This window comes from Malaclemys terrapin, chromosome 5 (assembly GCF_027887155.1).
Source record: "Malaclemys terrapin pileata isolate rMalTer1 chromosome 5, rMalTer1.hap1, whole genome shotgun sequence".
In the NCBI taxonomy this organism is placed as follows: domain Eukaryota; kingdom Metazoa; phylum Chordata; order Testudines; family Emydidae; genus Malaclemys; species Malaclemys terrapin.
Window position 1 is genome coordinate 114498768 of NC_071509.1, and position 27865 is coordinate 114526632.

Sequence of the window (27865 nt, forward strand, 5' to 3'; positions counted from 1 at the left end):
CACTTTGGACGGGAAAGTAGGAGGCGCTCTGGGTTGAAATTCAATGCGGGACAGGGAGGCGGCGCTAGGCGGCGCTGTGGGCTGTCGCGGTAGAACTGGGGGGCACCGCAAGCTGTCGCGGTGGAGCAAGGCTGGGGGGCGGCGCTAGGGGGCGCTGTGGCGGTGGCTCCGGGCACGGATCGGCTGCTCTCTGTCCTTCACGCGCCAGTTCCAGGCGGAAGGCTGCGGCTGCGCGCGTTCCAGGGTTGTTTCCGTTGGTGACGTCCGGCGCGTCCGCCAAAGCAGAGGCGCAGCGAAAAACTATGTCGGTGCCAGCCGGGATCCCCCCGCGCTCTGCCGCAGTCCCTGGAGGGGCCAGAGCGCCCGCCGCCGCGGCCAGGCCGCCGCCCTGTCAGAACGGTGAGGAGCCAAGGTTGGGGGTCCGCACGGGCCTAGCGCTCGGGTGGGGCTGGACTGGCCGGGGGGCAACAGAGCTGGGGCTGGCCGGGCGGGGCGGGGCAATAGCGGTGGTGGTAGAGCGGCGAGGGCCGGGACAGAGGAAGGTGAGGAGGGCGGGGCAGGAGGCTGGGACGGGCGGGCTGGGACAGAGGAGGGCGGGGCAGGAGGCTGGGACGGGTGGGCTGGGGACAGAGGGGGGCGGGCTGGGACAGAGGAGGGCGGGGGAGGCTGGGACGGGCGGGCTGGGACAGGGGGGCGGGGGAGGCTGGGACGGGTGGGCTGGGGACAGAGGAGGGCGGGCTGGGACAGAGGAGGGCGGGGGGACTGGGGGGGCGGGCTGGGACAGAGGAGGGTGGGGGGGACTGGGATGGGTGGGCTGGGGACAGAGGAGGGCGGGGGGGACTGGGGGGCGGGCTGGGACAGAGGAGGGCGGGGGGGACTGGGACGGGTGGGCTGGGGACAGAGGAGGGCGGGGGGGACTGGGACGGGTGGGCTGGGGACAGAGGGGGGCGGGCTGGGACAGAGGAGGGCGGGGGAGGCTGGGACGGGCGGGCTGGGACAGAGGGGGGCGGGGGAGGCTGGGACGGGTGGGCTGGGGACAGGGGTGGCGGGGGGGACTGGGGGGCGGGCTGGGACAGAGGAGGGCGGGGGGGACTGGGACGGGTGGGCTGGGGACAGAGGAGGGCGGGGGGGACTGGGACGGGTGGGCTGGGGACAGAGGAGGGCGGGGGAGGCTGGGATGGGCGGGCTGGGACAGAGGGGGGCGGGGGAGGCTGGGACGGGTGGGCTGGGACAGAGGAGGGCGGGGGGGACTGGGACGGGCGGGCTGGGACAGAGGGGGGCGGGGGGGACTGGGACGGGCGGGCTGGGACAGAGGAGGGTGGGGGGGGCGGTTGGGGCAGGGGGCCTGGGACAGTTGAGGGCGGCGGGAGGCTGGAAGGGGGGACAGATGGGTGTGGGGGGACTGGGATGGAGGAGGGTGGGGGGAGGTTGCGACGCTGGGCTGCTGGGCTTGGACAGAGGAGGGCATGGGCGGAGGGGGGCTGGGATGGGGGGGCATTTGAGGACTAGGGGGCTGGGACAGATGGGGGCATCAGGAGGTGGGGGGGGGGTTGACTCTGCCATGTGGCGTTTCCATGGTTTTTGTCTCGGTTAGCTGGGCTGTGTGTGTCCGCTCACGGATTTAGCACATGTACTGTGCGGTCCAGTCATCCTCCCATCTAGCTGAGTGACAGGCTGGTTTAATGTCACAACAGGCTTTTGGGATGCAGAGTGAAGCAGTGCCTTCACTTCACAGGAGATTCTTGTAATCCTGTGTGTGGTTAACCTCGATCAGTGGTGATACTCAGACTGAGGCTCGGGAGCCACAAATGGCTTTTTAATGTGTTTCCTGTGGCTCTTTGCAGCACATGATATTAAAATTATTATTAAATTATTAACCAAACAGGATGCTTTTACTATGGGCTTGACTAACCGCTAAATCAGCACTGTTGCTATTGATGCAGTGGTGTCAATGACAAGTTGTCGATGGCATAACGCTCTCCCATCGACTTCTGTACTCCAGGTCCCTGAGAAGTGTAAGGTAAGTCAGCAGGAGAGCATCTCCTTTCGACACAGCAGGGTGTAGATACCGCTATAAGCTGACCTAAGGCCTGGTCTACACTGGGGGGGGTCGATCTAAGATACGTCGGCTTCAGCTACGCTATTCTCCTAGCTGAAGTTGCGTATCTTAGATTGACTTGCGGCGTGGGATCGACAACCGTCGCTCTCCTGTCGACTCCACTTCCGCCTCTCGCCCTGGTGGAGTTCTGGAGTTGACGGGGAGCGCGTTCAGGGATTGATGTATTGTGTCTAAACAAGATGATCAGTCATTTTGCTTTGAGAATAATCTATGGGTATAAAAACTAAATATGAATATATAGTACTATAGCAAATAAAACAATGAATTTACACTATTGTGGATCTTTTTTGGGTAACGATCGCTAATTTGGCTCCTAAACCACTGTGGTCTGAGTATCACTAGCCTAAATGTTGGCTTCCCTCTTCACAGACACACAATTTGCAGGTGGAGGTGACCTATTTGGCAGTATGGAGAGCCCTGCAGGAGAGACTTTTCGCTTCGTAGACAAGCATGCACAGCTATCTAGACATAGTTTGTGTTTTTTACTGTGTCTGGTAGTTGGGAAGTGGGTGTGAAGTGTTGGAAATTAAGTAGCTGTATAACTGAGATTTAAAAAACCAACCTTTGATAAGTTTTTTGACTATCACTGCAATTCTGGCTCTGAAACAGAGGAATAACTTCTCAGAATATTAAAAAGTGCCAGTTAGGCTTACTCAAAATAGTAAGTGAGGTAGTACAATATTTTTCCTCTAATTTAATTCAATTTTGGAACCTTTCTAGGTGGAAAACTGCATCTTGGGAACACTTTGGAGGCTGTAACACACTCAGGTGTTGGTTCTGCAAACACTTAGACACATGGTTTATTTTGTACACCTGAGTAGTTTCAATGGGAATATTTGCATTCCCAGTGGATCTATTCATATACACCAACTGAGCATGTGCATAAATCTTCAGGGTTAAGACTTTAGGGATTTGGGGGAAATAAACAAGGGTCCGGTGCATGATTATTCTTAACAGGATGTGAATTACTAAAACATGATGCTTTTTGTTTCTTATGGTGTTTTATTATAACAAAATGAGAAGACATGCACTTCAAGTTACATATCCTAAAATTGAGCAAACTGTATCTTAGCATAAAAATATACTAAGAGTATAAGTCTTTACATATATTTTAATCTACAATGATACTGTCACTGATTTTATAGCTCACAATTTTAAAATTGATCGTAAAATATGTATAATTGATTTAATGAGGTCTTTATAGCTTCTGATCCTAATCAGTTTCATTTCTCTCTGTTATTTGTATTAAGCATATTTGCTAGCATTGCACTTTAACATTTTCTCCTAGGCTCTGATTTTACAGTCAGGTTGGCATGGGCACAGAGTTTAGTCTTTGTAGATCTGTTAGCAGGATTGAGGTCTTTAATTTTAATGCTCTTTGGTTATACGAACAAAGTTTTAGCTGTCATGTTTAGGCAACAGATTGTGAATCAAGTTCATGCAAACATTGCTGAAGGTTTGTAGAAACCTAGGATGATTAAATAGAAACTTTTAGAAAAAGGCTTTCCACTTAAATTTCGTAATAACTTTGACCAAAATACATTTTTCCATGTTTATAAAATTGTAATGTATAAAGTTGTGTTCAAATAAACAGCCATTTCTATGCAGTGTTGAAATCCAAATATTGTAACACTAAACACAGGAAACTATAACTGACTTCATATATTTTTACTGTATCTAAGACCATGGAAGAAATGTCAAAAATAAGTGTAAAAATAATAATGACCATTTGGATTTTTAAAATTCTTTCACTGTAATCGTCTATGGGCTTATCAGCAACATGGGTAAATAATTTTGTTTACAACCTTTTTTAGTTTGACCATTTAATATACCTGTGATTCAGACAATCATTTTTAATTCTTAAAAGTTTTTTAAAAATAAACTCAGTAGCTGACTCTTGCATTTTTCACCTTGTTAGCTCCATAATTATTGAGTATCTATTTGTTTCTTGGTTTTCATATTCTTTACCTTGGGATATATTTACAGTCATGTAGAGTTGGTGATTCATAGGTAAAGTGTTAATTTAATTTGTCACTTTACATAACCACACAATAACGTTTCAACATTTTGAAAAAGATAGTTTTGTTTTTGATCTACCAGTCCTGGGAACTTACATGAAGCATTTGGGGCATTGTTTATGACAAACAATTTTATATTTATAAAATATAAATTTTAAAGTTTATATAAAGGAAGGGGAGAAAGAAGGGAAACAGAAAATCGAAAAACAAGACTGCCAGACTTCATTTTTTTTAGTTTTAATGCCATGTTCCACTTTGCCCAGAATGGCACCATCTGCTTCCTTGAATTTGGTCTATGTTTCTAAAATCAGTGTTACTTATATGTTGGGAGCAGTAAGTAATGGTTATGTAAATATAGTTACTGATGTGTTTGCACATGCTAGAGATAACTGTGTGTTGCTGCGAGAATACTGCATACATTAGACTTCATAAATTCTGTCCGATCTTCTCCCAACTCTTGGAATTTATTGGAGCCTCACAAAGAGCTCAATCAAAAGACTTCCATCAGAAGGATTTAGTGTTTGGCAGAGGTGATAAATTGGGGCTTGCAAGTATTCACATTGATGTTAGTTCTCATGGCCTTGATACTATTTGTCTGATCCAGGGGACAAGTCCATGTGAAGGATCCTTAGTGATTTTCATACTGGTACACACTTTAAAAAAAGAATGTTTTGTAATATTGGCTTTCCTTTTGTTTGTCCTAATAGTTTGCTTCCTAACTATTCAATTTTTCCTGTTTGATTCTGTGCTGAAGCCCTTCTTTTAAAATAATACCTATTTTGCTTAGCCCATCAATCTTGAAGTCCAAATGTAAGAACTTCTCACTGAATATTTGAAAATAAAATTATTAATTATAACAGAGCGTGTTGCTGGTGGCTGCTAAACACTAGCTGAAAAGTGACACCTAGATGTAGGTAGTACTGTAATATGAATTCAGACTATTCATGATTTTTTTCCAACAGTCTTAAGGAACTGCAGTGTTAAAAATTAAACATGTTGAAATATTAAATACTAAAGAGATAATCTATTACAAAAATCCACACATTTCTGTAGGAAGACTTTTTTATAATATTGTTCCAAGTGACACCTAAGATTACAACTAAAATAGATGCTTGTTTTTTTTCAGTTTGGTTTGTGCATTTGATAGCACTTTGGGGTAGTCAGTTTCACTCGGGCCTGGTCTACATATGGCTTTTGCACTGGTATAATTGTTGGGTAGGTTGGTTGGTTGTTTTTTTTGTTGTTGTTTGTTTTTTTTAAATGCCGGTATAATTCCCCGTCCCATAGGGGAATAAGCTATACTGGTATAACTGTGTCTACACTAAGGGGGTTTTACCACTTTAACAATATTGGTGTAGTTAAGGTGGTATAATTTTTACTTTTAGACAAAGCCTGTTTCTTCTTCTGTCAAATTTTCCCTGTTTACACGAGTCTCTTTGTGCAGCAACAGAAGAAATAAAATGGAGAGAAAGTTGCTAGGGGTTTTGAGGGGAAGTTTTAGTACCTGAATCTCCAACTCATATTTTGTAGTTATCTAGATTTCAAGTTAAAGGTGACAGGTTTCAGAAGCGTAGCCATATTAGACTGTATCAGCAAAAACAACAAGGAGTCCTTTTGGCACCTGAGAGACTAACAAATTTATTTGGGCATAAGCTTTCATGAAGTGGGTTATAGCCCACGAAATCTTATGGCCATTACATTTGTTAGTCTCTAAGGTGCCACAAGGACTCGTTGTTTTTTCAAGTTAAAGGTGTATGATGTCCCGGGTTAACGATTATGTTGCTTTTCAGCTAGGTATCCATCACCAATAGTAGATTCAACTGTTATTGTAATTAAAAATTTAAGACAATATTTTAAAATTTAGGTGCCTTAAAGGCACCTAGGTCTATATTTAGTATCCTAAATTAAAAAAGTAGCCTGATTTTTCAGAAATACTGGGAACTCAAAGCAGCCCTGAGCTCAGGCAAACTTTATAAATGAGCCCAGGCATGGATTTAGGTGTCTAATTTATGGCATCTAAGTTTGAAAATACTGGCTTTTACTCTCATAGTTTAGAACTGATTCATTGTAAGTAGTAGGGTTTGGAAAAATGACACCTACCAGCCAGACATCAGTACAAAAGATGTTCATGGGAAGGGCCAGTGGCCCAGTGAGTAGCCTAGTCACCTGCCCCACAGTTAATGACAAGAGGGGGCTATTGCTTGAATTCCACTTGGGGTACTGTCCCTCTACCCATGCTCCATTTGGGAGGGGGTCCATCTTTTGGATTAGCCTCTGATTGGTTGGGGTCTGATATATTCAACGTTCTTAACTCTGAGCAGCTTTAAAGGACTGGAGCTGACTGCATATTTAGCAGGAATGCACTGCAACAGTTCACATTTATTTCACATTCAGAAGGTTATCGTCCTTTGCAGTCAAACGTGTTAGAAATTTAATACTCTAAATTGAAGCTTAGGTTCTGCCAATGTTGATGGTGTTTGTTTCCCTGTTTGACAAGTATGAAACTCACCATGACTATGTAGCATATGAGTGGATTTTTCGAGCTCTGGTGAAAAATGTACCTTATCTTCAAACTTTTCAAGATTGCTGAAGGCATTCTGTCTAGTTTCCTTGGTTGTTAAGCTGTATATCCAGTACACTGATACTCTCCTTAATCCTGCTGGCAGTCGCATTCTATAATCCCGTTGTCACATTGCTGTATTCTACCTTGTATCGTATTTTGAGCATCCAAAATGCTTCTGTTACCTAAAACAAGGTAATGTTCTCTGGGAATTTCAGGTAAAGATTTGGATGAAATTTTGAGAATTCCCCATTCCTTGCTGATAGCCCATCCTCAGGTGAAGTAGAGATGGAAAAGGAAGCTATTGGGATCCAGGAAATTCCAATCCTGCCTAGCTCCTTCACTCTACAAAATGGAGTTGCTTAGGAGTTGTGTAGCAGTAGCACTTGTGTAGAAATCGTAACATCTGGATGAACGGAGTTCCATGGAGCTTCAGCACTAGACCCCGCTTCTAGCAGCTCTGCTAAGCTGACCAACTCTCTGTAGTAAAGAGAGGCACCTTGAAGTCTTCAGACACATTCTCCCCAGTTATCCAAACTCAGTTATCTCAGTGTTTTTGTATGTCCCCAGAGACCATTGGATGTAATGCCCATGCGGGCAGGGGACTGGACTCGATGACCTCTCAAGGTCCCTTCCAGTCCTAGAATCTATGAATATACAATATTCTGTTTGAAAGGGTAAATGGTACACAAGAGTAAAGTTATGCAGGAGCAGACCAGCAGTATGATAGAAATGGGGGAAATGGAGGAAGGGAATAGAACAAAGGTAGAATTATCATTAAGGTATACTTTGGTAAAGGCACTTTATTTTTTGTAATTGGAACCACCTCAGAAATCGTCTCTGGCCTAGTAAGTGATAAATCATATCTTCCTCTGCTTGAGGGAACCTCAAGGTGTAAGTATATTCACAAGTAGCCCAGATATTTTTTAAGGTCTATGTCTTTCCTTGGTTGGTCAGGTTGTATGGGCAAAGGGTGAGGATCTGTGGCTGGTGTAGGTATTCTGCCCCCCATTATTATGAGTCTACTGCATTTATTTTAGTATTTTTAATATATGATAAATGCACTTAGAGCTTTGGATGAGCACTTTTTCATATTTATAAGACAATCTACTGCACCAAGGTCAATTCCACTTTGTAGTCTCTAACAATGTGAGGCATCAGCGGAGCAGTATCTTAAATTAACTTCGTGAGTTTTCTGCTCTAGTTTTCAGGATTTACACTTTTTGCAAATCTGAAAGTTTGTTGAGAAGTCTCCTTATGGAAGTTTAGGACTCCTGAATTGCTAGATACCAGGTTGGTATTTAAAGCAAGTCTCTGCTTTTGTAATGGACTTGTTCTTTTCTAGACCATTACAATTAATATTTAAACATATTTTAAATTGTTGTGAACTCTTAATTTTTTTCAGCTAATACAGAATAAGTGAACTCTGAAACTACTTAAATTATAAAATAAAGCTAATCATTTTTAAACTATTAGACATGCTAAACTATTATCGTGCAGTTTAAATGTCACAAAAGCTGATACCAGTGTTGTGTAATCAGAGAGGTTTTTGTGTAAGTATACAATAAGGGCCAGATACTGCACTCCTTTTTCACTTAGAATTACTGTTGGAGGATCAGGCTTAAATGCCCAGAACCTTTCTACTATAAATGTAAAATCTGCTAGTAAAGGACTGGAATTTTTCAAATCTAAAAGTTATGGATCTTTTTTAAATTTGTTTTTGTGTGATAAAATTGTTCTTTCTTTCATTGGCTTAGCTACAAATAATTGTCATCTTCTTTAGCTTTCATACTTGTAATCTGCCACGTGTAGTGAAAGAACAAAAATGTTTGTGGTGTTAGAAGTGGCTACTGAACACACTAAAACTTATACAGTATTTAAGACTGGAAATGAAGACAGTTCAGCGATTATAGGGGATGGAGATTTGAGGCAATGAGATTATGGACTAGTGGTTCAGTGTGCATTCATTCCCAGTCTTATTTTTTCAATGCTAATTTTAAAAAGGCATAATAAAGTTTTGGTACTATGCACAACCCTCTCACTTGGAGGTCCGGCAGTGGAAGAAGTCATATTACACACTGTGATGCACTACAAAATAAGCTTTACTAACTCTTTTTGTATTCAATATAAGAAATTAAAAGTACTCTAATTTAGATGATCAAATGCAGTTCACAGATAATTTGTTGGGTGGAAAGCCAGTAAATGTAAGGTGTCAAAAATATTTAAATAAAACAAGGCACAACAGGGTGTGCATTATTGATACACCTTTTCAGGTGGCTGAAGGCATGAGGTCATAGTGCATCAGTAGCCCATTAATAGACACCATAAAATAGCTCATTACTGTTAGAGTAGGGCTCATTAATTTAACATTTAATTTTTTAAAATGTTTTCTTGGGTTTATTCACCATTGCCCTCTACTCTGAAAGCTACTTGGGAAAGAGGTGTAGGCATCTTTTGCCATTATTTAAATGTATTCTTTCTCAACATTTTTAAGGATTCCTGGACTATTTAGGATTTTTTCTGTTTCTCAAAAATCCAGTAGCCCGTTCAGCAGCACTTTGTAGCCTAACAAATGCTCTCAGCTCACTTTGTATGAAAAAAAAAAAATAAAAATTGAACAGCTCTCACTTTAGCTGTAATGATTAGAGCAGGGGTCTCAAACTCAAATGACCACGAGGGCCAAATGAGGACTAGTACATTAGCCCGAGGGTTGCATTACTGACACCTCCCCCCCTCAGCCCTGCCCCCACTCCCCCCTCTTCCATGAGGCCCCGCCTCTTCCCACCCCTTCCCTGCTCCCATTCCAACCCCTTTCCCGAAATCCCCACCCCAACTCTGCCCAACTCTGTGTGGGGTGCGGCAGGGGGTCAAGGTGCAGGGTGCGGCAGGTGGCTCAGGGCAGGGGGTTGGGGTGCAGGAAGGGTGCGGGATGCGGCAGGGGGCTCAGGGCAGGGGGTTGGGCTGCAAGAGGGGTGCAGCAGGGGGTTGGGGTGCGGGGTGCAGCAGGGGGCTTGGCAGAGGGTCGGTGCGGCAGGGGGCTCAGGGCAGGGGGTCAGGATGTGGGGTGCGGCAGGGGGCTCAGGGCAGGAGGGGTGCGGCAGGGAGCTCAGGGCTGTGGGTTGGGGTGCAGGAGGGGTACAGGGTGTGGGAGGGGGTTCAGGGCAGGGGTTTCGGCTGCAGGAGAGGTTCGGGGGCGGGCTCTGGCCTGGCGTGCACCGGGGGCAGGACAGGCTCCCTGCCCTACACTGCCCTGCCTTGCCCTGCCCCCGTGCCGCTCCGGGAAGTGGCCGGAACCTGGGGGAGGAGGGGCACAAGGGTCTGTGTGGTGCTGATGCTTCAGGCAGCGCCCCCAGCAGCTCCCGTTGGCCAGGAATGGGGAACCGCAGCCAATGGGAGCTGCTGGGGGCGCTGCCTGAAGCAAGAGCAACACACAGACCCCTGTGTCCCCCCTTCCCCATGTTCCGGCCGCTTCCCGGAGTGGTGCGGGGGCAAGGCAGGCAGGCAGGGAGCCGGTCTAGGTAAATGCTGGTGGAGGGCGGAGGGGAGGGTTGGGGGTGGGGGTGGGGGTGCGAAGAGCTTGCGGGCCGCAGAAAATAACCTCGTGGGCCGTGTGTTTGAGACCCCTGGATTAGAGGATGCCAAAAGGGCCATAAATTGCTGCTGAAAGGGCACCCTGGCATTGGAGAAGGAGGCTGTTTAAACTGTCACCCTATTTTTTCTCCTTCAGCCCCTCACTGCTCCTCCCAAACTCTCTCGCCATGTCCTGTCATCATAGGGTACATTATCTTTGTTCCTCCATTACCTTTCTTCTTCATCTATTGAACATAATCACGTGTAATTTCAAAAAGGCTCTATCAGTTAATCAGAAGGCAGCTTTGGACAACCAGTGCATAGTCATGACTAATTTTAATTTATTTATAGCTACAATATTCAAACTGCTCTTCAAATTAATAAAAAAAGAACTAGATAAATTTATGGCGGATAGGTCTATCGATGGCTATTAGCCAACATGGACAGGGATGATGTCCCTAGAGTCTGTTTGCCAGAAGCTGGGAATGGGCAACGGGATGGATCACTTGATGATTGTGTTCTGTTCATTCCCACTGCTGGAAGTCAGGATACTGGGATAGATGCACCTTTGGTCTGACCCAGTATGGCCATTCTTATGTTCTTAATGTTTTTGTATGGCAATATTTCTCACTGTTTTTAGTAACTTGTCATTTTCTGGGCATTTCATTTAAAGAACAAAACTTAAGACAAGTTCACTTGTCTTTTATGCCAAACAGTGTTAAACACAAAATTAAGGTTAAGTCATACATCAACATTCAGTTATTGTGAAACTTGTCCTTTTGCTTTTGCCTTGATGACATGTTATCATGTCTTGTCAGAGTTGAGCTCAGCGTGACCCAACAATGGATTGTTTTGTTGTGATTGTAAGTCAGTTCTAGTAATAATTTAAAAAGAGAACCATGAGAGAGAGGTTATCCTCAAATAGAAAATAGTTGTCTAGTGGGTTAACGAAAAGAGCCTGAGAGGAACTGACTTCTAGATTTACTGTGGTCCAGCCTGTTTATGTAAACAGATATGTGGTGTATGGTCAAATTGGACCACAGCTACTATTAATAGTGGAAGTCCTTGCCAGGCCTGCACCCGGGGGGATGGGGAGTATATGGGGGTAGGGGTGTATACTGTTGCAGGAACAGTTGCATTGATGCACTGAGGTCAGTTTCCGCAGTGAATGCAACCCACCTACAGTCAGAACTTTATCTCTGTTCCAAAATCTGTTGTACCTGGCAAGGTGGAAATGTCCACCTCCCCAAAATGCATACTGAGGCCTTCTCTACATACAGAAGCGGCACCTCTTCAACTTAAATCACATTTTAAACCAGTGTAAAGGCTGTGTGGACTCATTTTCGGTTTAAACCAGGCTTATTTTAGTTTCATTTAAATCCAAAATAAGAATGTCTACAGTCTTTTGCACTAGTTTAGCTAAGTGGGTTTAATATCACATATTAAGTTAAACCAGTGCAACTTTATTTTATAATGTGTACTGTATTTTGTGTAGACAAACCCTTAGAAGGCAGGTTACTTTATCCAGCTGCTCCCTGATTTATTCTGTGCTGGCTAGGGTACTTGATTAAGTACAAACAGGGAACTCAAAACACAAGTTGCTCTGTGAATGTATGGATGCACAGTAGCCCTGGCAAAGATGAAAGTGTATTTGATGCAAGCAGCTTATCCTGTCAAACCAAATTAGAGTGGGAAAAACAAATGAGAAATTCATATATAACTAAAAGTACTTGGCAGTGACTGGCTTGTACCAGAGGACTATGGGGCAGTGAATGGAAATAAAGAGCTATCTTCCTGGATACTGTATGTTTATAGATGGGCTTTTGTAGAAGCTCAGACTTCAAAAACAATGTGAGAGGAGACTGGAAAAAGCAATAGCAACTCAGCATTCCACTTTAGTCATCTCTTAAGAATTCATAAAACTAAGTATTAATAACTTTTATCCACGGATTCGGTTTGAATGCAGGATTTTATTTTCCTATCACATTTATCAGGTTGTTTTTGAATACCTTATTATATTGGCATTTTTCTATTATAAATATCAAATGTGCCAGTGAATGTTATTTATTTTTTCTGTTATAAATGCCATTCTTTTTCAGGGGCTTTCTAACATGTTTGTTTAAAAAATAATCCTCCAAATATAAATGACATGTAGCGTCTTAACTCGGGGAAAACTTTTTACAACACATTTTCAAATATCTGAGATGGAACTTTGAAAATTGTGTTTTGTATGTGTATATAAACTGCTTTAAGTATTTTATTTTCACATAGATGTCTGCTACTTAGCCATTCTGTCCTTTCCACTGTTTGGAAGTAGCTTCCTTTTTTGATGCTGTTGGTTGCTTGCTCCTCCTGCTGGCATGTTAATGCTAATAAGCACACTGATTCCCCCAGCCCAGGGGTTGGCAACCTTTCAGAAGTGGTGTGCCGAGTCTTCATTTATTCACTCTAATATAAGGTTTCACGTGCCAGTAATACATTTTAACATTTTTAGAAGGTCTCTTTCAAAACGACTATAATATATAACTAAACTATTGTTGTATGTAAAGTAAATAAGGTTTTTAAAATGTTTAAGAAGCTTCATTTAAAATTAAGTGAAAATGCAGAGCCCCTCGGACCGGTGACCAGGACCCGGACAGTGTGAGTGCCACTGAAAATCAGCTCGCATGCCGCCTTTGGCACCTGTGCCATAGGTTGCCTACCCCTGCCCCAGTCTGTCTGTGTGTCAACCAACTGTGATAAAGGTGTATGTAACCCATACAACTTCAATACATATGACATTTTGTCTTCTTTTCAGGTCCAGTGCAAAATCAGATGCAGTTCCCTTTGGGATATGGCTTACATCTTGAAAACTATAGTGCTTCCTCTGGACGCTACCCACCAGTGCCCCATGAAGCTGTCCCTTCGCAGTTGAATAACCAGTATGTTGCTGATTACCGCTCTGCTTGCTATTCAATCCCAGTGCAAAGTGTCATGACAACTTCTGTGGGTCCCAGCATGTTGAACACACAGCAGTTGTACAGTGGGGCTCCTCATCCTGTGGAGTCAGCTGGAGGACTTACCCAAGGAGCAATATCATCTGCATCTCATTTACATACAAGTGTTCCACAGTCATATTCTGCATTGAGTAGTCACTACAGTTCTTCAACCAGCTCTTCAGTTGCGTCTCAGGGATTTCCCCTTTCTTCTGGTCGTTATGCCATGCCTACCGTCTCTAGTGCTGTATATCCTAACCTTTCCTATCCTTCCATGTCTGTTGGTAGTCCATATGGGCAGGTATTTACTTCCCAGAGCCTTCCAGCTGTTGGACAGTTTGAAGAGACTAATACATTTCCTGATCAAAGTTCAACTGTACCTCGTACACTGCAACAGCAAGTTCCTTTGGGATATAATTCTACATCATGGTCCTCTTCAGATTTTCAGTCAGCTCAAGACAACTTCAGCAGGAATAACACTGGATCCCTGGCTAAAGCAAGCAACCAAATAAATACAGGTATAGTACTATGCCAAAATCAGGAAACTTCTGAATGAAATGAAATGAAGTATTTTTCCATAATTGAAGAAATTTAAATGATAGTTTATAATGATGATACCTCATGGAAATCTGAAAATATTTTAAATGTAGGTATTTCTGTTAATTTGTTGTAATAGACATTTGCATGAATACAGGGCCTCTGTATCCTTTAAGTTTATCACCTCCTGTTCCTTATTAATTCATTGAAGACATTATTTTCCTGTTTGTGAGGACATAATTCTCTCCATAGCAGCTAATTGTGTTATTGCTAACAGCTGTGTGACTTGCATCTCTCTCAGTGGAAGTCAGCTAAGGAAAAAGAAACTATTTTTGTGCAAATGTTTCTAATAAACATTTTGGGAAAGAATACATAAACATATGCGTAAACAGAACTGAAGAGTCAAAGAGGCTTCTAATACCTAGTATATCTATGTTTAGGGAGAAAAAATAGACAAACTAGATATATTTTCTCTCCCTCAGCTCTGAAGATAGAGAACCTAATCAAAAATCAGTTTGTCATGCCCCAACATGGTGATTAATACTTGCAAATGCTAGTGAAGGAAAACTCTACTTATTTTCCTGAGCCCACTCTGAAAATTCAAAAGGTGAAAAACCACTTATAACCTAAATGCATTTGAAAATCCTATCGCTGGTAGCAGCCATCTTGCTGATAAGTTACTTGGACAACATCACATTTTTAGCAAGGTAGCTGCTCCCAATATCAACTGTAATAAGAAAAACCCTTAATTCTGTTAGATAGCTTATTTTTTTGTTTAAGGTGGTAAGTTTCTCACATTTTTAAGTTCCTGACTGTGAGCTGAGCAAGATGGATATAGTTTTCCTTTACTGGAAGAAATGGATACTAAACAACTGAACACACCTTAATTAGAAAACAATCTATTTCAAATTCTCATTGCACATTTGGAGATGATGCAAGAATTTTTTTAGCTGGGAAAAGGGGACTTGGGTTAGAGGCTTATTAAAGGAGAGTTTGAGAGAGGTGCTTATGTTTCTTTAGCTGAAGGCTTGTCTTGACTAGGAAAAATGGTTGCGTTCTGGTCAGGCTAAGCCCTGGTCTACACTATGGGGTTGGGTCGAATTTAGCCGCCTTAGGTCGATTTAAAAATGACTTTGTCCGCACAACCAACCCTGTTCCATTAACCTAAAGGGCTCTTAAAATCGACTTCTGTACTGCTCCCCGACGAGGGGAGTAGCACTAAAATCGACCTTGCTGGGTCGAATTTGGTGTAGTGCAGATGTAAATCGATGGTATTGGCTTCTGGGAGCTATCCCAGAGTTTTCCATTGTGACCACTCAGGACAGCACTTCGAACTCCAATGCACTAGCCAGGTACACAGGAAATGCCCTCTGAACTTCTTAATTTCATTTCCTGTTTGGTCAGTGTGGCGAACTCAGCAGCACAGATGACCATGCAGTCCCCTCAGAATTGTAGAGCGTAGAATGTTTCTACGCTCCCCCTATCATCTCTGTCCCTGAGGTTATCGCAGATTAGAAGGCAAAAAAACGCACTCATGATGACATGAGTTTTCCGAGCTCATGTAGTCCTCCCACACGGATAGGGCACAGCTTAATGCATGGAGGCATTCAGTGGCAGAGGCCAGGAAAGAATTAAGTGAGCGCGAAGAGCGGAAGCAGGACTCAATGCTGAGGCTAATGGGGGAGCAAACAGACATGATGAAGCGTCTGTTGGAGCTGCAGGAAAGCCAACAAGAGCACAGACCCCCGCTGCATTCACTGTATAACCACCTACCCTCCTCCCCATATGGGGTGGGAGGAGGCTCCGGGCACCCAGCCACTCCACTCCAGAGGATGGCCCAAGCAACAGAAAGCTGTCATTCAAACAGTTAGATTTTTAGTATGGCTACAATAAGCAATGTGGCCTTGTCCTTCCCTCCTCCCCCCCCCCCCACCTGGGCTACCTTGTCCGTTATCTCATTTTTTTTTAATAAAGAAAGAATGCATGGTTTCAAAACAATAGCTACTTTATTTCGAAGGGGGGAGGGTGGTTGGCTTACAGGGAATTCAGATGAAAAAGGGGGTGGGTTTTCATCAAGGAGAAAAACACAAAACTGTCACACCAAAGCCTGGCCAGTCATGAAACTGGTTTTCAAAGCCTCTCTGATGCGCAGTGCGTCTTGCTGCGCTCTTCTAATCGCCCTGGTGTCTGACTGCTCAAAATCGGACACCAGGCGACTTGCCTCAACCTCCCACCCCGCCATAAACATTTCCCCCTTACTCGCTCAGATATTATTGAGCACGCAGCAATAACAATGGGAATGTTGGTTGCACTGACGTCTGACCAACAGCGCCAGGGAGCTTTTAAACGTCCAAAGGCACATTCCACCACCATTCTGCATTTGCTCAGCCTGTAGTTGAGCTGCTCCTTACTACTGTCCAGGCTTCATGAGCCATAGGAAGTGGTGGAGCCGTATACCGTGCCCTGGAGGTTGCTAGGAGCCGGGCAAGGAAGACATTCCCCGAACCCCCAGCCAAGTTACATGTCCGACGAGGATGGGTACCAGTCCTACTGCACCGTCTGCTGCGAAGGCAAGGAGCTGCTTCGGTGTAGTAATGCAGTCTGCTGCAGGTACTTCTGTGTTTAATGCTTGAAGGTCCTGGTAGGGCAAGGTACCTCGGCAAAGGCAAAAGAGCAAGAGCACTGGAGCTGTTACATGTGTCAGCCACAGAAGTGCTATGGGGTGTTACAGCACCAACCGGACTGGAAGACTTCTTCACCAGAGACAAATGACAGGAATATGATGCATCTAAAATCTAAAAAGGCCCGCACATTTCCTAGAGTCACTATCCTTGATAACAGAATGCTGCTTGGATCACACCAGCCTCCACAGTAGACTTGCCCACAACAGCAGCGGTGATGGTGAGCTGAGCGGGCTCCATGCTTGCTGTGTATGGCGTCTGCACAGGTAGCCCAGGAAAAAAGGCATGAAACAATGGTCTGCCGTTGCTTTCATGGAGGGAGGGGTGACTGGCGACATATACCCAAAACCACCCGCAATAATGTTTTTGCCCCACCAGGCATTGGGAGCTTAACCCAGAATTCCAATGGGCGACGGAGACTGCGGGAACTGTGGGATAGCTACCCACAGTGCACCGCTCCGTAAGTTGATGGTAGCCATGGTAGTGAGGACGCACTCCGCCGACTTACTGCGCTTAGTGGGGACATATGCAATTGACTGTATAAAATCGATTTCTAAAAATGGACTTCTATAAAATTGACCTAATTTCGTAGTATAGATCATACCCTTAGTTAAGCCCTGCCTAAATTCAACCATTTGTGTAGTTTGAATGCAGAATACCTTTTAGCTTAATTTTAGTATGTTGAGTTGTAGCTTAGGCTCCTGCTGGATTGAAAGTGACAGTTTGTCAGAAGGTTATGAAAAAGAAGTGTGCATATGTGTTTTACTTATATTAACTATAAAAACTTGAGGATGATTGTCCTTAGAATTCTTAGGTGAAGAGCATCTTTGTATTTCCTTTTCTTCCCTCTGTCTAATAAACGCTTTCCTCACCTGTCAAAATTGAAGGTTTTCGGTAGTGAGCCCCCTCACAATCCTTGTTCACTTTATCTCTTTCGATTAGCTATATTTTCAGCCTAGAACCATGTTGGGTTGCATGCCAAGAAGTCTTTACTGCTGCTCTGAGATGCCTATCTGCTGCTTCTATTACTACTTTATAGGGGATTTGCAGTTGCAAAGAATGGTTAGGAAGCTAGCTTCTTCCTTTCATTGCTTGCAGATCCTTCTCCTATGATGCAACACTCCCTAAAGATTCCTGACACACACTCTCCCGCTCTTTCTTACCGTTCCTCTTCTCTACCCCTTTCCCCAATAAATAACATTAAAAAATTGAAAACTAAATTACACTGAGGTAGCTAGTGTCAAGCATTATATGAAATGGGGTGATGACATAAATGACTTAATTTCCCCAAATCTGCTTGACTTCTCTTTTTGCCCTACTTCTTGTTTTTCTTTAAAAAAAAAAAAAAAAGTGCAGAAACTTGTTAATGCCTTTTTAAGTATGAAAGTTTAAATGGATTATTCAGGATATTGAAAATTTGAAGTTTCCACAGTAATAATAAACTTGACCACATTACACACATCCCAGGGAAAAATTGACAAAATATTATCAATCCAAACAACAATCCAAAATATTACCATACATATCTGTAGTATTAATGTGAACCTTTGTGTCTGTTCAAATTCTCAGTGTTAATGTTGCATTTACAAAGATTTTTCATTTAAATGAAAAATTTTGATTGTCAGACATGTTAAAATCCATTATTTATTTGCTCCTAACAACGTTGTCTCCAAGGAACATGGTTTTTAAGACAGGGCAGTGGAGCTGGCAAAAACCTAAATGAGAATTTGAAAGGTGCATGGAGTGATATTTTTGTGGTCTTTGGTTTGTTCCTTAATGAAGAGTTCAGATAAGAAATCATTTCTTAATTGGAAGTATGAGTGCTAAAGTAGTGTTTACATACAATTTTTCATTCAGTAAATTTGTCTGATTTTATCTGATTTCTGAAAGACATCTGTATAGATTTCACTTTAACCTTCAGATTTCAACGAACTTTACATTTATTTAGATTGTTAGCTCTTTGGGGGCAGGGACAGTCTATTTGTTCTGTGCTTGCTTGTACAATACCTATCACAAAGTGGCCCTTATCCAGATGTGGAGTTCCTAGATGCTCCCATAATACAAATAAATAATAAACGTTGGGCTTGAAAAAATCAAAGGTGGGGGATGGAATTGCCTAGTATGGTGTAATGTAACTTCAAAATAAATAAATAAATTAATATAAAATACACACACACACACATACCTATTTACAGTTACATACCTAAGAATAAGCAGTAATACAGTATTCCTTTTCTACTGTACTAGAGCAATATAACAACACCTAGCTTATTGAATCTGAGGTAGATAATTATGCCGCTGGCTGATCCAAAGATTAATTTTTCTAAGTCAGCAAGCTGTACCCAATTTAAGTTTATTTTGTTCTATTTGAGATTATCGTGTTACATACAATAGGTTGAATATTCTTAATGTTAATTAGCCAAAAGCCAATTTTATAATAAATTTGCACCATTTGTGAAGCCTGGGATAAACAAAGCATTAATAAATAATAAATGTTCCATTTGATGGTAAATTCCAGACTTTTGCTGAGATTCACAATTTTCCAGTTAAAATTGCTCAGCAGATTTTTATCCATGACTAACGTGGCATTATATTGAAAATGTAACCTGAATTGCTGCAACAGTCAGGTCAGGAGTAAGATGCCAAATGTTTTTGTTCCTGTAATTAATTCACTGGAGGGGGGAGTGATACAGTTTTAGTTACTTTCTCAGGTTATTGATGCAGCCTTAAAGCATTTTCAGACTGAGTAAAATTTGGTTGGTATTGCTATAAAACTTCCAGTCTTCAATCCTGCACTGCATATATTTAGAAAAAATGTAGTTACAAGCATAAATATTTTTCTTGATTTACTTTCCTTTCATCTTCATTACCTCTGTTTCTTATTTCTTAGGGAGTAACTTGTTCAGTCTAGCATAAGAAGTGTTATACAGTTTATAATGTGTCTTGTGCTTAGGGAAGGTTGACTTAAAATTTGCAGCAGGTCCTTAAAATCTTCTTGCAGCTGATCACTTTAAATGGGTCCTACTCCATTTTTATCTACTTGGTTGGCTATACAAACTGTTTTGGTATCAAACATTAAAGATGCTACAACAGACCTCGTCATTTTGCATAATTTTAAAGGAAATAGTTTTACTTGAAGTAATTTTTTGCACTGTTAGGAGCTGGCCACTATAGACAAATTTCCTATGCAGAAAACTTCATCCATGTAGGGATTTCTTTCACACCAAAACAGATGGAAAGATAAAGCCAAAAATCCAGTAAACCGGGCACATCTTAAAAGCAAATTGATGTTCTCCAGGTATCTCTGAAAAGTGTCAAAAACAAAGTAATTCAAAAGGAAACAATTTCAAGAAATTACAGATGTCTCAGAGGCAGATATTTTTCAAAATGTGTACCCTCACCACTTTGCTTTCATGGATACAGTACACAGAAATTGTCAACAAAATAACCTCAACCCCTTTCAAGGACATCTAGAACACATTTTTTGGGATTGTCCGTAGAATGAAATGTTTTGACTCGTGTATGTAAATAGATTTACAGAAAACATTGGACATAGGCTTTGATAAGATACTCAAAGGCTTTAAGATTAAACCTACAGTTTAAAGTACACCTCTCCCCCTATATAACGCTGTCCTCGGGAGCCAAAAAATCTTACCGCATTATAGTTAAAACCGCATTATATTGAACTTGCTTTGATCCACCGGAGTGCACAGCCCTGCCCTTCCGGAGCGCTGCTTTACCGCATTAGATCCAAAGTTGTGTTATATCGGGTTGCGTTATATCGGCCTAGAGGTATATGTCTAAACAAGATGTAGCAAAGATCACAGCTCAGGAGATAGTCCTAAAGCCATTTTGAGAAGCTGAGTGAACTTCTTGTAACATGCAGGAAACAGACAGCGATCTGTAATTAAAATTAAACTTTTTTATTTAAAATGTCACTTTTGTGTAATAAACAAAACCTGCATGCATGCCCAAGTAAGGCCAGATCTACACTACAAACTTTTGCTGGCAGACCTCTTTCAGCGAGGGGTGTGATTTGTGACCAAAGTACCTGTGCCAGCAAAAGACCCTAGTGTAGATGTAGTTATACTGGCAAAACTGCATTTTTCTTGATATAGTTTACTTTTGCCAGCATAGCTTATTCCAGCCCCCCCTTGAGCAAAATAAAGTTTTGCCAGTATAAACTGTGTCCAAACTAGGAGTGCTTTGCCAGTATAATATAGATACTAGTCTGGACCTGGGCTAAAACAGCACTGTGCCATGTACTTGTGCACCTATAATAGCCTAAAGGATTTATATACAGACATCTACTTGTTCATCTACATCTGTGCTTATTGTTACTTAATCACGTAAGTGTACACATGTATGTATAACAGCACCTCACAAAGAAATTGTATTTTTACCCATATAACATTACATATAAAATGCTTGACAGTTAATCAAAATTAAGAAATGCAGAAGTTAAAATGCCAACAGCAGTGTTAAACTGGCCACATTGTCTACCCAGTGTTTTCTATTCCTGTTTAAATAGTTAATTACTTATCATAGCTTTATATTGTTGTATACCACAAAATATACAGGATATAGAGTGTGACTTAGATTACATTGCTATAGCTGCACATGGCCCTGGCTATAATGTTAAGTCTAACTGCAGAATGTTACCACAAATACTGGAAAGACTGTCCACCAAAATACATAAAGAGTACTTTTAAAGGGTATCTTCATAACTGTGAATGGTGCTACTGTACTGACTAATGATTTGCAATAGAAGGTCCAGCTTGACGTTTAAAAGCAGAGAGGGATGCTCAGTGTTTGAATCCATAATAAGCCAAGAGGCTGCCATGGTTGCAAGGCAACTGGTTGAACTATAGTTAGTTAACAAAATACATTAAATTTAAACGTTGACTTCCCTTTGTCATGCAATTGGACATTGACCTATCTGTGCCGAAAATGGCAGCTTCCTGTTTAATTATTTTTATTTATATTTAAGGTTCTTACTCATTTTTAGTGATTAATTCTTCACTGTAATGTCATAAAATATATTTTATATTGCAGTTTTCCTCTAATTCTGGCTAACTTTAAAGGGTTTTCTGCACTTTTTCACATTTACTGTGAGCTAACAAAACATTGTTAGTTTTATGGGTACATTTTTATGGCATCTGCTAGCTGGAATGTGGTAGTGGCTAATCAAGCTTGTCTAGGATAAGCCAATAGAAAATATGTACTTAAACAGATGTTCGGTCAAGCTTTATCTTAAGCTTGATTGCTATATTGTAGGTTAATCACTACTTGAGTATGTACTTCATCTCCTTGTCAGCTGAGGAAAAAAAGCTGTTAGCAAAATTAAAACTGCTGGAAATTGTGGTTCATGTGGTGGTCTTTCAAGAGTGAATGGCATACTTAAAGCAATAACAAAGGTGATAGTTAAAGTTTTGTATGTGTTCTTATTGTAATACCCTGTTTTCAGTTGCTCAGGACTCCTCAGAACTTTTCTGTATGAATATGTAATTTTTCCAGGCCTTATTTCTGCAGTTTTTTTAAAGCGTGAGAGAAACTGTTGTGCTGTTTTGAAGGAGTATAGCTAAAAGCCCCAAACCTTTCCCTATAAGTTTGGGAAACCTATTTGGATAGCTTCCTGCTGCCACAATTTTTGTAATAAAATTAAAATTTGGCAAGGAAATATATCATTAAGAATCTTTGAATGTTCCAGTGAAAATTGGTTATATTGTTTTTAACTGAGTTATGAACAATTGATCATAGCACTTTGTGCATATAGGTACTCTGGGGCTACTGCTTTTAGTGCATTTACCAGTGTTCTAAGTAATAGAAAAATTATCACTGCTCATCTTTTATAAAAACTGTCTCAATTCACTTTCTCTGGCATAAATAATTAGTGCCCATTATTAAAAACTGCTAACATTTGTGTATACATGCTAGAAAAAAGTATATTGTTTCATTAATGTTTTTTATTTATTTTAGATTTCAGCAATACACCATTTGGAAAACGTTAGGCAGCCTAGTAATTAAACTTAAAATACAATGACCACCTAGCATCATTATTTATGTTAACACTTTAACTTAGCCAGCCAGTAAATCAAACTAACAGAGTTGTTGCTTTACATGCCCTCCATCCCCTCAAGTGTCCCCTAAAACCCACTCAAATAATATTGTACTATTTGAGAAAAAGTATAGTATCACATAGGATCACATAATTGGACTAATCATAATATTTACACAAGTGGTAGAGCTAAGGTTGCACATACAAACTTGGGCTTTCCTGACTGGAGTTGTAACTGCAACTGTAAAAATATTTATTATTTAAAAATATTTAAAATAATATTTTATGCATATTTATCTATTTTTACTTATAATAGTTGTCTCATTTCTATTCTAAATGCTGGTGGTCAGCTGAATTTCTTTTGCTTTTATTTTTGCCATTTTAATAGTCTGATCTGGTAAAATAATCATCAAAGACTTGCTCCTGGCTTCTGGTTTATTGGTCTGCATTGGCAGATGTGTTGCATTGTAAAAGCAGGTACTCTGCACCTGTACATCAACCAATTTTCTAATAGCTCTCAGGAATGTGTGTTCATAAGGGGAGAATTGAGCTTGAAGTGTTAGAAAAAAGGTTGCTTAAAGTTTCGTTTGCTAAAAGTACAATTTATTCAGACTACATTGGTATTTGGTGGAAATAAAGTTATTGTACCTTTACAAAAATTTTCATAACTATTTTTGACCTTTACAATATCTGTGCCCCTTTAAAACTCACTTCACTGAAGTGAGGATAGTTTTGATATGGAAAGTATTCCTAATGAGCTATATCCTGCCTCTTGGCATTGTTTGAGTTTTAATGGGAAGATCCTATCATGTTCAGATGTTCAAAACAACATTGCAAATTCCCTGTGAAAATATTTTAATATTCCATGTGATACTAATTGGTGATTAAAGCAGAATCCTAGGTGTCTGGGCCGCATAGTTGGAAAGACCAGTGTGGTAGGGAAGCAGAGCAGTGGAGCACTGCACAGCTGATTGCTGCAACTTGATTGTGCTGCCTTACTTGGAAGAAAGATTAGTGACTGGGCAGTACAACAGTGTGTCAGGCTGTGAGAGTGATTTTTTTGAGGCAGAATTAGGGTATGTCTACACTACGAGAGTATTTTGATTGTACTTAATTCGAATATGTGGAATCGATATTACAAAGTCAAACGTGTGTATCCACACTAAGGACAGTAATTCGACTTTGTGAGTCCACACTAACGGGGCAAGCATCGACATTGGAAGCGGTGCACTGTGGGCAGCTATCCCACAGTTCCCGCAGTCCCCGCTGCCCATTGGAATTCTGGGTCGAGCCCGCAGTGCCTGCTGGGGGAAAAAAATGTGTCGAGGGTGGTTTTGGGTAACTGTCGTCATCCAACCGTCACTCCCGCCCTCCCTCCCTGAAAGCGCCAGTGGGCAATCAGTTCGCGCATTTTTCTGGTGAGTGACAGCGCGGACGCCACAGCACTGCGAGCATGGAGCCCGCTGCGACCATCGCTGCAGTTATAGCTGTTGTCAACACCTCGCAGCTTATCATCCACCTTTTCCAGAGGCAGATGCTGAGAAATCGGGAGAGGAGGCTATGGCAGCGCGGTGAGGACATGAAGTCTGAGAGTGGCACAGACCTCTCGCAAAGCACGGGACCCCGCGCAGTGAACATCATGGTCACAATGGGTCATGTTGACGTTGTGGAACGGCGATTCTGGGCCCAGGAAACAAGCATGGACTGGTGGGACCGCATAGTACTGCAGGTCTGGGATGAATCACAGTGGCTGCGAAACTTTCGTATGCGGAAGGGAACTTTCCGGGAACTTTGTGAGTTGCTGTCCCCTGCCCTGAAGCGCAAGGACACCCAGATGCGAGCAGCCCTGACTGTCCAGAAGCGAGTGGCCATAGCCCTCTGGAAGTTTGCAACGCCAGACAGCTACCAGTCAGTCGCGTCGGGAAATCTACCGTGGGGGTTGCTGTGATGCAAGTAGCCAACGCAATCGTTGAGCTATTGCTGTCGAAGGTAGTGACCCTTGGAAACATCCAGGTCATCATAGATGGCTTCGCTGCAATGGGATTCCCAAATTGCGGTGGGGCTATAGATGGAACTAACATCCCTATCCTGGGACCGGACCACCAGGCCAGCCAGTACATTAACTGAAAGAGCTACTTTTCAATGGTGCTGCAAGCACTGGTGGACCATAGGGGACGTTTTACCAACATCAACGTAGGATGGCCAGGCAAGGTTCATGACACTCGTGTTTTCAGGAACTCTGGTCTGTTTAGACGGCTGCAGGAAGGTATTTACTTCCTGGACCAGAAAATAACTGTTGGAGATGTGGAGATGCCTATAGTGATCCTCGGGGACCCAGCCTACCCGCTAATACCCTGGCTCATGAAGCCCTATACAGGCGCCCTGGACAGTGAAAAAGAACTCTTCAACTACCGACTGAGCAAGTGCAGAATGGTAGTGGAGTGTGCTTTTGGATGTCTCAAGGGGAGATGGAGAAGCTTACTGACTCGCTGTGATCTCCGCGAAACCAATATCCCCATTGTTATTGCAGCTTGCTGTGTGCTCCACAATCTGTGTGAGAGCAAGGGGGAGACCTTTATGGCGGGGTGGGAGGTTGAGGCGAATAGCCTGGCTGCTGATTACGCCCAGCCAGACAGCCGTGCGATTAGAAGAGCCCAGCGGGACGCGCTGTCCATCCGGGAGGCTTTGAAAGCTAGGTTCCTCAGTGAGCAGGGTAACCTGTGACTATTAAGTTTGTTTAAAGAGAAGCTGAACCTGCCCCTGTTTCTTTACCCACTTACTGTTGACTATCCTCTCCAGCTACATACCCCGTTCACCTCGTCCCCCCCTTCCAACACACGTTTAAAAATAAAAGGCATGGAACTTTGTTAATGAACACCGTTTTCTTTATTACGCATTTCATGGTAAAGTGTTGAAAGTGGGACGCAGACTGTGGTGGGGAGCGGGCGTAGTGATGGAAAGAACGCTTCTAAACTCGAGGAATGACAGGCTCCTGCTCCTAGAGAGGTCTGCAGTGGTGGACTGGTTGTTTCAACGGAGCCTGCCACCCCTCCTTTTCGGGACTCTGTGTGTGGGGGGGCTATGTGACTTTGTGGCGGGGGAGGACGGTTACAGATCCCCTGTTGCGTGGCTCTGATCCAGGACAAGGACCGCTGCATAAGATCTCTATCCGCCCTCCCCTGCCACAAAGTCACATGCGCCCCCCCCCCCCCCCCCCCGAACATGAAAACCACCTCCCAGACTGACCAGGGTGCCTAGTGACTGCAATGTGTGTGTGACTTTCTGCTGAACCTGCCCCCATGTCTGTACCCTGGTAAAGGTGACTGTCCTCTCCAATTACCAACCCCCTTCCCCCCCCTTCAAACACAGTCTCCCCTAAAAGAACATGATGGATACGGTAATTAACAGAAACGTATCTTTTATTAACAACTACACACTTGGGGGATGAAACTGGGACGGGGGCTTGGGTGAAGCGGGAAGGAAAGGACTTATCAAATTTTTGGGAATGAGAGCCTTCTGGTACTTGAGCAGTCTGCAGGGGTGGAGTGACAGTTTTCACGGCACCTGCCGCCCCTCCTTCTTGGGACTTTGGGTGAGGGGGGTATGGGACTTTGTGGCGGGGGATGGCGGTTAGAGAGAGACTGCAGCGGGGCTCTGTCCTCCTGCCTCCGGTCCTGCAGAACATCCACAAGGCGCCGGAGCATGTCCGTTTGCTCCCTCATTAGTCCAAGCAGCGTTTGAGTCGCCTGCTGGTCTTCCTGCCGCCACCTCTCCTCCCGTTCGCTGTGTGCTCGCTGGTATTGCGACATGTTCTCCCTCCACTGGGTCTGCTGTGCCGACTCGGCTCGGGAGCAGCCCATAAGTTCTGAGAACATGTCATCCCGTGTCCTTTTCTTTCTACGCCTAATCTGCGCCAGCCTCTACGAGGGGGATGCCAGGGTAGGTTGGGAGACATTCGCAGCTGTGGGATGGGAAAAAGGGAGTGAATTCCTCACAAAGAAAATTTTTTGTGAACAATGAACATAGTCTTTCTCTGTGAACAAGACCATGCACAGCACCTATCACATGCGCACTCAGGACAAGGTCGAATTTTCGGCCTTTGCATTCAGTGCCTGGGGTCTTGCAGTGGAGATCAGACAAGCGGGGCAGGACAGCGGAATTGGGGTAGCAGGCTGACATGGTAAGCCGTAGACTTTTGGCTGCTTAAAACTTAAATTATAGCTGTGCCCTCCTTTCACGTTCAAAGCAATGCTCCTATCGTTGGCCAGTTCCTGCTGCCGGCAATCCGGCAAGCATGAACTCTGCCCCTTTCCCACCCCCTCGCAGCTGTCCCCGGGAAAGATCCCTGTATGCTGCCCCTCTCCCGCCTCCACCGCATGGCTATAAACCGCAGTGAGAGTTCTGTAAAGGAACAGGCAAGCAGTCCCAATAGTAACATTCCCCTAATTCTAAGCAGGTCACCATGAGCGACATCACTCTGCTGAGAATTTCTGAGACCGAGAAAGAACGCATGCTGCATGAAAGCCAGCAAAAACCAGGGCCGTATGCCGCCATGCTCTGCAAGGCAATGATCCCAGAGTACTTGATGATAGCCTGGCGAGGAAAAGTTTCCTACTACGGAGGACACAATAAGGCCGCTCTCCCCAGGAACCTCATGCAAAAGCTTTCCAATTACCTCCAGGAGAGCTTCATGGAGATGTCCCATGAGGATTTCAGCTCTATTCCCCGTACATCTAGACCTTCTTTTCCAGTAGCTGCACTGGCAAGGACTAAAAAGTAGAGCGCCTAGGGCAAACTAATCATGATAAACCAGACATTGTTAGATTCTTTTGCAGTACTTGCACTGCCAAGGACTAAAACAATAAGCGCCTAGGGCAAACAAATCATGAAAAACCCATTGATAATATTCCTGTTCTGTTCAAAATAAATGTTTACATGTTTAAAACACTTACCGACTGATCCTTCCCCTGATTCAGGGTCCGGGTTAACGCCTGGGGACGGTTGGTAGGGGATCTCTGTGAGGGTGATGAAGAGATCCTGGCTGTCTGGGAAATCAGCGTTGTAAGCACTGTCGACTGCCTCGTCCTCCTCCTCACCTTCCTCATCTTCCCCGTCCGCTAACATCTCCGAGGAAGCGGGTGTCGACAATATCCCATCCTCAGAGTTCACGGTCAATGGTGGGGTAGTGGTGGTGGCCGCACCTAGAATGGAATGCAGTGCCTCGTAGAAATGGCATGTCTGGGGCTGGGATCCGGAGCGTCCGTTTGACTCTTTGGTCTTCTGGTACACTTGTCTTAGCTCCTTGATTTTCACGCGGCACTGCGTTGCATCCCGGCTGTATCCTCTC

The 27865-nt window shown here is 43.3% G+C and overlaps 1 protein-coding gene across 4 annotated transcripts in view; it reads left to right on the plus strand.

The window, feature by feature from the left end:
* The first annotated feature begins 268 nt into the window (after positions 1-268).
* Positions 269-27865, plus strand: part of SEC24B (SEC24 homolog B, COPII coat complex component) — a 100325-nt gene continuing 72728 nt past the window's right edge. For all 4 annotated transcript variants that reach the window (XM_054029908.1, XM_054029909.1, XM_054029910.1 and 1 more), the window contains exons 1-2: positions 269-399; positions 13065-13760. In XM_054029908.1, coding sequence (XP_053885883.1) covers positions 303-399; positions 13065-13760 — 793 coding nt within the window. In that variant the 5' untranslated portion in view covers positions 269-302. The remainder of the gene's footprint in view (positions 400-13064; positions 13761-27865) is intronic.